The following is a 12,476-nucleotide window of genomic DNA, read 5'->3' as shown; positions in this document are numbered from 1 at the left end:
TATGCCCTAACGTAAACCAAGTTGGTATAAAGAGATAAATTTCTTGACCATCATGATGTCATTAAGGCATCTTTATGGACCTAAGTGCTATTGTCAAGAGAGAGATGAATTTAGTAAAACCATACACTTGGGTTGGGGTCTCCCACTTTGAAAGAGGGTGGCATGTTTGTAACCCTAAAGCATTGACCTAGACTTGCAAATTTCACCCGATAAAAGGAGACGATTTTGGTTGCCCTTCTCTATTTCTCTATTAGACCGATTAGATGTTTATGCCTTTATCTAGTTCTATACGCCTTTGTAATGACTCAATATGTTGGCCTAAAAGAAGTTCTAATTGATCAAGCTGATTCTTTTCTTTACAAAGTTAAAATTTGAATGAGGTGCAAATGAGATATTGGAAGGGATTTATGTACCAATATTACTCAAAATTATTTAAAAGTGAAAAGGATAGACACATTTATAAACACGCTTTTTAACATGTGGAAAAAAGAAAATATCAGAGGCATGAGATTCTTGGTAATTTTTCAGACTTTAGGAGAGTATATAAGTCATCAATTTAATATCTTTTTAACATGTGGAAAAAAGACAATATCAGAGGCATGAAATTCTTGGTAATTTTTCAGACTTTAGGAGAGTATATAAGTCATCAATTTAATATCTTTTAAAAAATGAGTTTTTTAATCCTATTGAAACAAAGGACCAAAAACAGTTAGTAAAAATTTACGTGTAAGAATAATCACATGTGGGTTTATAAAAGAGGTCTTTTATGCATATATGATAGATGGTTGGCTGGGAAATACTTTACTCTAGATAACCCATACATGTATGCTAGATGCTGACCATAATATCTATTGAAATTTATGGCTTCAAGGGAAAATAATCTAATGATGTGTATTGTTGAGAAATGTGGAGCACAAGGAAGAGATAGGGAGTGAGTTGAGTAATCCAAGCACAAGGAAGAGATAGGAAGTGAGTTGAGTAATCCAAGCAAGAGCAAAGCATAGCATGCAGCCACATAAGCAAAGGGATTTATCCCACATTGATGTACAAGCCCAAGGGTGTACCTCCTCATATAAAAGAGGGCCATTTCAAGCAATGAAATATATCACTTGCGCCTATCTCAAGTTTTTTTGTGTCTAAGTTAATCTATCTTGGAGTCTAATTAACTTAAGTGCATCTTAATTAGCACACACTCATCATCATGAGTTCACTTAGGTATCACCCACTTTAGATTAGTCATGTTAATTGTGTTGTCATTAGAGTAGGATTAGCATCACATTGACTAGGTGGTGAGCGTTCTGGTTGCCGATGATACCATAGGTACGCCGAGGAAGGAATGAGTGGAATTTGCATTTTATGATTGGAAAGTGGAAAAGTTGGAATTTGGACCCGATGTGCAGGCTACTTTAGATACACGCCTTGGCTAAGGAAACTCTAGCGTTGTGCTAAAGTTTTTGTTAAAGTTTTTGAGGACTCATTCAAAGAAGATGAGTTTTATGCTACCAAGAAATTCATCAAGATATTGAAGAGAAAAAAACAATGTAGAAGTGTTGGACGTTGCTTGGCTCTTGAGGCCACATGCCTCAAGAGCCGTTATTGATCCGTTAGCGCTCCTTCGACGTGTAGCTAAGTCAATGGTCATTTTTCCACAATGCAATGCCTCCAATGTAGAGCACTGGCATACTTTGGGTTGGTGGGATGGATCACGTTAAAGATCCCGAGTGGCTAGCCAAAGTTCTCTACGATGCATGTTGTGCATGAAAATGGTGGTTTTCATACAATGACATACATGGCAAAACCTTGTATTGCATTTCTCAGAGAAATCTAACAATGTTTACATCCACCATTACGAAAATTTGGACTCAAAAAGAGGCTCTCTAAGAAAAACCATGTTAACTCTTTTTTCTAGAAAAAAAGATCCCTCTAAGAAGAGACATGTCATCTCTTTTCAATAACTATCTTCACCCCCCCCCCCCAAAAAAAAAAAACTTCTTGTAGTTGCTTGCCATAAGTTTCCATAGGGTTTCTACTTTTTAGGTAGTTAATACTAAAGGACAAAGGTCAAAGTTAAAGAGTAGAAACCTTACAAACACCTTCTTAAATAATCCTTACAAAGAAGCACCTTCAGAAAATGGGCATCGCCTTTACTAATTAATCAATTTTGATTTCTCAAATTTGGCTGCCTATGGAGAGACGAGTAAAATTTCCAAATCAACTATTGAGCAATGAGTGCGACACGAAACGGTTGTTTGGCTCAACTTTGGAGGACCAGGAGGGTCCAGGGCCCACAGGCTTGCGTTCACGCGGAAAAAGGGGGTGGCTGGAACATGATGCGGCCACAAAAAGATTGCTTGCACGTTCACGGAGGAAGAGGCAGTCAGTAGGGCCCGAACACATCGCACTCGTCAACAGATCGCGAATCCCAATGCTATATAATCAACCAAAAATCTATCACGCGTGCGCACTACGCACGGAAAAATAATACCTCTTAATTAATTATTGTATAGCTTCCAACCTTAGGATAGTGGTACATTTCACAACAACTTTACATTTGCTAGGAAAAAAATTTGATGAATTCGTGTATATTATATTAGAAAAAATCGGTGCCTGTGTATTAAGCCTTAGAAGAGCTCATAGTCTGGTACGTTGCAGTCAGCCGACGGACTGTCTCTTAAAAACCAGGCTTTCGCTATGTCTTCGCCTGCCTGATCCGCGGCCGGCCCACCACCTTTACCCACGCAGATGGACGCAGCGTCCGTCCGCATGAACGGACTTGGAATCTCCGGCGGCACAGCGCACCGGATTAACGCCCAGTTGACGCCATTGAAGAAAGCATGTTGCTTTATTTCGGAGGCGCCGCGCAGCGCCGCCAGCCGCTTGTTCGGGTCCTTTATCAAAAGGCCACGGATCAGATCCTGCGCACCAACGGGCGGCGCAGCCTGCAGGAACTCGTCGTCGGACGGGAACCGCAACAGCTGTGTTACCACGTTCATCAGCGTCACCTCGTGGTCCGCCCCCTTGAAAGGAGTCCTGCCGTAGAGTAGCTCGAACATGAAGATTCCAAACGTCCACCAGTCCACGGCTGAGCCATGTCCGTCCCCCAGAATGACCTCCGGCGCCAGATACTCGTGCGTCCCCACGAACGACATCGAACGGGCGGACGTTGGCTCGGCGTGAAGCTCCGGGAGGCCGGCGGAGTTGACTGCGCTGCTGCTGGACCTCTGGCGTGGTTTCTGCCGTCTTCTGCTCCCAGGAAAATGAAGCAGCCTTGGCATGGGCAAACACGAGGCCACAGGATGCACGCTGCATGGCGAAACGCATCCCAGCGGCAGAATACATGACGCCGCGGCTGAAGCTCCGGCACAGGCAGCCGCGCATGGCGGCGGCGATGCGCTTCCGTTGATCTCTTCGGTCATTGCCACCCTTGCCAGCGTCGGATTTACGGTGCATTTCATTGATAGATCAAAATCAGACAGCATGATGTGCCCATCCTCCCGCACGAGCACGTTCTCGGGCTTCAGATCGCGATACACAATCCCCATCATGTGTAAATACTCCAGCGCCAGCAGCACCTCTGCCGCATAGAACCTGCGAGTAAACACACGTCGTCAGCAGTAAAGACAAACGCCCGACAACGTGCGTGTCGGAATGCGCAGATAAGTAGCGAGCTCCGGAGAAACTGATCAGGAGAGAGCATTTATTACCCCTACCGGACAGCTCTGTCGTTGAACCTTTTCATGGGCTGCCGTTGCCGTAACACATGCAGATCACCGCCCGGACAGAACTCCATGAGAAGGCAAGAATACTGTCCGTCGTCGATGTGAGCATAGAGTGTCGGAAGGAAAGGATGGTCCAAGACTTGCAGGATTTCTCTCTCTGTCTGGGCTCGTGACATCTTATTTCTGGCCTCCAGGGCTCGTTTATCCATAACCTTCATGGCAAAGAGGCAGCCAGACTGCCGGAGCTCCGTCAGGTAGACGCTGCCTATGTCGCCACTACCAAGCTTCTGAAGGAAACGGAAGTGTCGAAGACCGACGTCTCCGTCGGTGGAAGTGACGGAGCGGATGGCGTCCCAGCCAGCGTCGTGAGCTTTGTGGGGACGGCTGTTGACGGAGGCGGACGGGACTCTGGCGTCACGGCAGCTGGTTGCGGTGGTGCTAGTACTGGAGGTAAGGTCGGTAGACGATCTGAGGCTACTGAGATGCTTCTCCGTTTCCAAGTCATCGGGCGATGGCTGACAGTGGAGATCCACGTCAGCCCTGGGGGGCTCTTCTGTGTCCGAGTCATCATGATCTCCATACTGCACTTGAGCACATTCAGGTTCGCACATTGTCTTCCTCCTTTGGGATTGATTAGCCTCTAAAAACCTAATTAAGGCTGCAGGCTGCGTCTAGTGGGAAAAAATCACCAAAAACGCCCCATTGATCTGATATGTCTGGCTCTTGATCCTAATCCTACCAGAGTTTGATTTCACGGCGACTGTGCGGAAAGGCTCACAGCATGTGCATGCCCACGAGAGCTTATAATTTTAACTGATCATAAATCCTCAATGCTGGAATGTTTTCCATTTTGAGCTTCTATAATTATTGCTCACCATGGCCTCAGTCTGCGCCCACAATATGAAGACGCCAAAATTATAGGACCACACTATAAACAATTATGGGCAGTTGGGAGCTCCACAGTGCACACAATCCTGTAAGGAATGAAAGAAAAAGTTGAAGACAAATGCATACTATATGCTAGCCCTTCATTGGGATTGGGGGATGCGCTTGCTCTGCCTCAGACTGACTCCCACTGTATTTTGATTGTCAAGCTTTCATCGGAGGGCCTCCTAGCTAGATCGGGCCTTATTAAAAGCCAGACCTCTACCATAATCAACGGCACCTCGACTGAATCACCTACCATCTTGGCAAAACAACACATAAAAAGGTAGAGATGATTACAAAACGGCAAAAAAGTGGCAATAATGGAACTTTGCAATTTTTTTTTAAAAAAATCTCGAATTAAAAAGGGTTGATATGCTCGCGCAAGAGGCCAACAGTTTTTTTTTTTAAAATCATTGCGGTACTGCTCGACATCCCAAACATGTTCAAGCCTCAATGAAGGGCTGTGATTGGTTTCTAGTTACAATTCATTGCAGAGATCATATCTAAGAGAAAGAAAGAATGGTAGAAAAGGATAGATCGGTTTACTTACTAGCTTCATAGATAAGGCACCATCTGCTGCAACTGAGTGGCCACTTAATGAGAGCCAAGGGGCTCCTCCATTTCTGCAATGATACATAAGGTGCCACAAGCCTTATATGAGTTGGAGAAGCTATGGACCACGATCTCAATCAGGATACAGGTCCATGAAGAAGCTGAGGAAGGGCGAAGCTACACATCTAAATCTAAACTTTCATTAAGAAAATACAGGCGCAAAAGGATGGGAGACACCATGAATGTGTGTTGATGTGGAGGAGCAGACGAAGATCTAATGGGATGGAGGCCCCGAAATCTGAACGAGGGGGGCAAAGCCATGATGGGGAGAGGGGACTGTAAACTGTGGACTACACTATGGCCATGATATTCCTGACGCTGGCATGAGGGCCAGTGCGTGCAAAAGCGAAGACATATGTGTACAGTGTACTCCAAACTAGCAGAACTGGACCTTGTTTAAGCGGCGCTGCTAGTTGGGGGGTCGGTTTTGGTGGTGTCCAGATAGATTTAGCTGGCCTGCCATTACCCCGCGGCCCTACCCCCTCCGGCACAGTCCCGACCGCCCCTTGCACTCGCCACGCTGACGCGGCCGTTCCGCCACGTCAGCTTCTGTCCTGCCACATGCCGCCCCTGCTCATGAGTCCATTCCGGGCTACAATTTGCCCCCCTTTTCCCACATAGCTCCCACATGCCATTTTATTCTTTTGCTTTCGCTTCACACCGCCCTTTCCCATTTCCAAACGCAAGTACCCCTTTGAGGACCACCTGCACATAAGTTTCAAACACTAACACGCTCCTTCTTTAAATGGCTTTCTTTAAATCTAAAGCACAAGATGGTATTCCTCTCGACATGTACTGATTATATTATATGTAATGATTATCATATCCATGATTTAGATGTTACTTTCATCACATTCTTCAAGCTCATTACACAATCACGTGTCGTACAAGGAAACCTTTCTTTCTTTCCCCCCTCCTAACCCCTCTATGCTAGAATTACATTTAAAAGGTTTGGTTGTGAAGCAACACCACTAGCATGTTATCAATTAATTTGTGTGTGTGTGTGTGCGCGCCCTATTGTAGTTAAGCACACTACCATAAGCCTTGATCATTTTCTCTTGAGCATCTAGCGAAATGGATCAATAATGGATCAATTCAGACACAATCATGTCACACTCACTCTCACAAGTACATAACCATAAAAAACAAATTGGGTCATCACCTTTGTATTACCTATTCGACATAGAGAAATTATGTGTGAATAGTCCGATTATACAAAGTAGAACTTATCACAATTTCTAGTCATTTGCGTGCTCCCATTGGTAAAGTGTAAAATTAGGTCCATGAGTTGGTATGTGGATATAGGACACCAAGCTCTATCTTAAATAAAAAGTTGCCAATTTAATATAAAATAATCTGAAAATTGGATTCCCTTAAGTAACACAATATTTTATTCGTGCTTATCAATCTTACATATATATTTTTTGATTAATATATATTATAGATGTTGGATTGGTGTGAGTAGATATAAAATATGGCTCAAATTGGATTTCTACTAGCTCTCAATTCATTCAAATTTAAAAAATGTGCCTTAGTTCTTGCAACAAGATCTTATGCAAGTGAACATCAAGAGCTTGTGTTGACATCATCTTTGTTCTTATTTGGTCCATAGTATTAATTTTACTGAGGTATCCTCTAGCTTTGGGTAGTACTTGCATGGATGAGTTGTTTTATGTTTGACATTTTATGGGTGTCTAAGACCATTTTGAAGCTTTGGAAGATTGGGGCTCTTGGAAGTTTATCTTTTATTGATAGTTTTGTGGCAAAGGGATTTTACTTAAGAAAATGCGTAGAAATGGAGGTGGTTAATGATTTACTTTATATAGGGGTGGCTATGTGATACCTTGATCTTATCATTTCCATCCTGAAAATGAGCTCCTACATTTCCTATTTGGGTAACACGTAAAACTCTTCTTATTCATCTCACACATTTTTAGTTAGATTTTATTTTTCCCTAAACCCAATTTTTGGCCATTGGGTTAAATATGAAGGTACGTGTTCTATATGGAGAATGGATAGGTCCATTCCTATTATTATTGATTTGGAAATGGATGACTCAGGAGTTTTTCACTAGCCAATTTACTTTTTGCTAGTTCCCAATCTTTCTACCTTCAATTTTGAATTCAACATGCAGTTTCCCCCTAAGGTGTTCTATGTAAAAACTCCATGTAGCACGTGCATTCAAGGGGTATTAAAAAAATCCCCTTTTTATGGCATATATACACCCCTTCTATAAATTTTGAGATTATAAAAGTACCCCTTATGTAGGAAGATTTTAACTATTTGAAATAAAAATCCCATATGTATGTATATTTATTGTAACTCTAGACGTAAAAAATAAAACCATGAACGCCTCGTAGTTTTCCCATCCAAGGTTTCTAAGGTATGGAGGAGATAATAGGTTTTTGTTTGGTTAATTCTACAAGAGTAATAAGAAAAGTTCTATCATAGGCTCGGAGCTATAATAAAAAATTTATACCTATCATACAAATGACAAAATGTGATGTTCAAGGGAAGGAGTTAATAGTTGCTAGAATTGTGCTTGCATAGCTGATATAGTTAATGGTGGCTCTTGATGTATATGTGATAGTTAAGGACTTGATAAAGCCACTGGGATGCCTGCTTAAAGTATCATGGGGATGAAGAAAAAGGGTAGTAAAAAATAAACTAATTCTTTACTGCCCTTTTGGCATGCTTAAAGGGTGACAAAATGGTTTATAAGGTGGATAAAGGGTGGTACTTTGTGGCCTTTCTAAGGATAAAAATGATTGTTAAAGGGAAGCCACAAAAGGATAGCTCTTTGTCTTGCTAACAAGAAAGGGAAATCGTTATGGCTGCCCTATTTCTACCTTTTAATAAGTCCAAAAAAAGGTAGCTTGTAGCTCCCCGTATTTTCTGAAAAGTTTAAAGCTGAGGGAGGTCACTTTATACAAATGTAGCATAACACCTAAGTACACATACGGTCCTTTCATGTAATGTATTCATGTAGATTTACAAAGGAAGGTTTTTAATTCAAAATCCAAACATTCATACTTATAAAAGGGGGTTGATCAAATGTGTTTAAAAAATGTAAATTTATAAAAATAGGTGTATTTTAAATACGTTGCATGTGCTATATATTTTTTAAATACATAATTACTTGCATGTGCTATATGCATTTTTATAGAGTGACCCCTTTGAGTCTTAAACCAAGGGCCTAGCTTGAAATCACATCTTGGGGAAAAGAGCCCTTAAAAGGAACAAAAAAGCATGTGTACAAGTACATATCTATTATTTGAAGTGGTAGTAGCTTCATCTTGATTATTCTTAGGGAAAACTAGAAGCAATCTAATTTTCACATGTTGGCTTAGGGCTTGTTGCTATCAAGGCAAACAAAAAAAGTGATGTATCTTGAGAGAGGAGAAAGATGCGAGAGAAGCTATTTAACTATATGCATGGAGTGGAGTTCACGTGAAAGAGGTACTTAAACAACCCTCTTTGTCCATTTCTCAAAGGGAATATATGTCTTTAAATTATTGATAAAAGTTGCCTTTGAGTTTGACCCCTTGTGAAGATTATAAGGATTGAAGGTTAGGTAAGGTCTGATTAGTGTGAAAATGGTGAGGACAAAGGAAATACGACACAATGACCAGCACATATAATTGAGAACTGAATCAATCATATAATTGAAGGTTAGGTAAGGTCTGATTAGTGTGAAAATGGTGAGGACAAAGGAAATACGACACAATGACCAGCACATATAATTGAATAAACTAGTTAAGAACTGAATCAACACACTGATTATATATTATTGAATCAGATGAGATACATGAATAATAATTCCGACTCTAATCAATGGATGGGCTAATCCTCAAAAATCTAATCCTAGTACTAAGGAGCTCAAACAGCTCAGATATGACAGTTCATATAGTGCTTTGAGTGTTAGTCTTAGACTACACTCAACAGATGACTTCTTCTTATTGTGTTCACTCTAATATACCTAGTTCACTATCAACTATTGTGTATAAAATTGGCTTTTATAATGATCCAAGATGACAAACTTGTCGTTACATCCAAGAAAGCTGACTCAGTCATTTGATTCATAAAACTGACTCTGACATACTCTATAAGCTGACTCGAGTAGCTTCTTTAATCAGCTGATTCAGTTAGCTAACTCTGATAGTTGATTCAGTCAATTGATTTAGGCATCTGACTCAGACTTGCAAAATGCAAATTTAAAAAAAAATCTAAAACATGTTTATTTTGTGGAAGACTATTGTACCTTCCCTTGCTCTAGGCATGGAGATACTATGGAGCATTCCCTAACTCTTTAAACACCTTCCATTAAGGGAAGCTCCATTATGCCAAGGCTTGCTTTGTGCTTGAAAAAGATCTCTTTGCCTAGGTCTTTAGTGAAGATGTCTGTAACATTCTCTTTGGTATTGTAATGCTGCAACACTATGTCACCTTAGTGAATCTTCTCCCTGATGAAATGCTCTTTGACTTCAATATGCTTAGCCTTTGATGCATGAATAGATTCTTGGCTACGGCTTAAGCTGATATGTTATCACAGAGAATAGGAGAGTAGGACCATCAACTCCATAAAGATCAAGCTCTTTTGCAAAGCATCATTTCAGCTAGACAGCTTCACAGGCTAAGGTGGTTAAAGCCTTGTATTCAGCCTCTGTGGAGGAAATGGTGACTATATTCTGCTTCTTAGAACACCATGAAATGGCTTCTCCACCAAGAAAGTATGCATTTTCACTGATGCTTTTTCTGATTGCATAGTCAGAGCCATGTAGATTTAGTGTGTCACCTACATATAAGATACCCCATTGCTAAGTGCCTTTTAAGTATTGGAGCACTCTTTTGGTTGCATTCCAATGAGATAATTTGGGGTTCTATATAAATTGAGTAAGACTATTTACTACAAAACAAAGGTCATGCCTAGTGATAGTCAAATAAATGAGAGAATCAATGAGTTGCTTATACAAAGTAGTGTCAGAAGGATATCATGTTTCATTATTTTTTTTCCCGAGAAAATTGGATTCCATTGGTGTAGACACTGGCTTACATATCTCCATACCAAACGTCTTTAGAATAGTCTACAAGTACTTTTGTTGTTGAGAGATGAAGATACCACCTACTTTGGTCCTATCTAATTCAATCCCAAGAATATAGTGCATGTATCACAAAGGTCTTTCATCTCAAACTCAACTGAAAGTTTGGATTTAATAGTTGCAACTATGGCTTCATTTCTTCCTATCAAAATCAAATCATCAACATATAGAAGAACAAGAACAATGCCCTTGCTTTTCACCATGTAGTAGAGAGTATAACTTGCATTACTCTTTTGGAACCCTTGAGCATTGAGATGCTCATCAATTCTTCCATACCAGGATCTTGGAGCTTGTTTCAGACCATACAAGCTCTTCTTCAACTTGCAAACAAGATGCTTTGTTCCTGCTTGGACATAACCTGGCAAGCTGTTACATGTAGACTTCTTCCTCAAGTTGGCCATTGAGGAAGACATTGTTGACATCCACTTGCCACAATTTCCATTTATGAAGAGAGGGTAGAGAAAGGACTAAGCTGAAGGAATTCATCTTGGCTTATTGGTCCAAAGGTCTCTTCATAATGAACCCCCTGTTTTGAGCAAAACCTTTAGCCATGAGTTTTGCTTTGTATCTTTCTATCTGTAGTAGTTGATGTCTTTCTTGTTGGGTGGAAGCTGACATAGATCTAATTGTGATTCTTGTGCAATGCATTCATCTCTTTGTTCATTCTTATCACCGGCATCCTCATAGAAGAGGGGTTCACATTATGCATATATCAATGATGTTAGGAGAGCATAATTGGTTTGTTCAAAGTATGAATTGCTACTTGTGTGATATGTTAACCTTTGGGACAACATTTTATCTCTAGTAGACCTCCTAAATAAGGGATGCTTGGTGGGCATCATCTTCTTCTTCTAGTTCTTTAATGGAGTCCTCTAAAGGTGCTGTCTCCCATTTGAGGGTAGCTGTGCATCTAATGGATGAAGAGGGGCTGTGCATGTGATGGATCAACTGATGGAGTCCTCTAAAGGTGCTGTCTCCCATTTGAGGGTAGCTGGATGAAGAGGGGGTGTGCATCTGATGGATCAACTGATGGAGTCCTCTAAAGGTGCTGTCTCCCATTTGAGGGTAGCTGGATGAAGAGGGGGTGTGCATCTGATGGATCAACTGATGACCAATTTGTAGGCTCATCAATATCACATCCCTTGACACAAATATCTCTTTAATTGCATCACAAAGTTTGTATCAATATCACATCCCTTGACACAAATATCTCTTTAATTGCATCACAAAGTTTGTAAGCCATATGCTCACTACTATATCCAACAAACACACACTTTCTAGACTTGTCATCAAGTTTCTTCCTATTTGCATCTAGAATATGAGAAAAAACTAAACATCCAAATATTTTGAGATGATGCACCTAAGGCTTGCGTCCATGAAAGGATTCATAGGGCATGATGCCCTAGAGTTCTTTAGTTGGGAATCTGTTCATCAAATAGCATGTTGTACGCTGACAGCTTCAGCCCAGTAGGTGTTAGAGAGGTTCTTCTCCTTTAGCATATACTTGGCTGACTTAAACATGAATTTTTTCTTCCTCTCAGTAACTTCATCTTGCTGAGGTGTATGGCTGTAGGTCAGTTTCCTTCTGATGCCATGCTCAAGAAGGTATTGCTGAAGTCTTTTGAGAGGTATTCACCTCCATTGTCTGACCTAAGGACCTTGAGGCTTCTACCTGTCATATTATGAACCATAACATGACATTCTTTGAAAATGCCAAATACTTCAGCTTTGGATTTCATGAAGTAAACCCAAGTATATCTAGAGTAATCATCTATGAAGGAAACATAGTATGTATTACCACCAAGTTAAGGAGTGTGGGCTAACTCACAGACATCTATGTGAATGAGGTCAAGACTCTTCTTTCTCTACTGTTGCTTCTAGAGAATGGTGCTCTGAATTGCTTATCAATACAACAACTTCACATACTTTCTCAACTTTTTAGGGATGATATTCTCAAAACCATACCTTTTGATTTTAGCAAACACATGCTATCATAACTTTTATGCCATAATTCTAATGGAGCTAAGGAGGTTGACCTATCAGCTAGCATTGCTGACAATTTTGTTACTGATCCAACTTGAAGAGTTTGCCATGCTTTTGACCACTTTCCATTGACTTT

General features: G+C 40.8%; 1 protein-coding gene across 4 annotated transcripts; it reads right to left on the bottom strand.

The window, feature by feature from the left end:
- Positions 1 to 2,449: 2,449 nt before the first annotated feature.
- On the bottom strand, positions 2,450 to 5,632 carry LOC147637519 (serine/threonine-protein kinase D6PKL1-like). Of its 4 annotated transcripts, none has more exons than XM_086799307.1 (4): positions 5,197 to 5,448; positions 4,734 to 4,898; positions 3,711 to 4,606; positions 2,450 to 3,588 (listed from the first exon to the last, which is right to left on the bottom strand). In XM_086799307.1, exons 3-4 carry the CDS (start codon positions 4,328 to 4,330, stop codon positions 2,622 to 2,624), a joined length of 1,587 nt encoding a protein of 528 aa, XP_086655433.1. In that variant the 5' UTR covers positions 4,331 to 4,606; positions 4,734 to 4,898; positions 5,197 to 5,448; the 3' UTR covers positions 2,450 to 2,621. The 4 variants fall into 4 exon arrangements, with proteins under 4 accessions (XP_086655433.1, XP_086655432.1, XP_086655430.1 ...); XM_086799306.1 differs by having other exon boundaries at positions 4,734 to 4,905; positions 5,197 to 5,444; XM_086799304.1 differs by having other exon boundaries at positions 3,711 to 4,905; positions 5,197 to 5,632.
- Positions 5,633 to 12,476: the final 6,844 nt, after the last annotated feature.

This window comes from Cibotium barometz, chromosome 6 (assembly GCF_041138505.1).
Source record: "Cibotium barometz isolate CiBa-2024 chromosome 6, ASM4113850v1, whole genome shotgun sequence".
Classification (NCBI taxonomy): domain Eukaryota; kingdom Viridiplantae; phylum Streptophyta; class Polypodiopsida; order Cyatheales; family Cibotiaceae; genus Cibotium; species Cibotium barometz.
The sequence above is the reverse complement of the archived record's forward strand: the minus strand, read 5'-3'. Positions and strand labels throughout refer to the sequence as shown.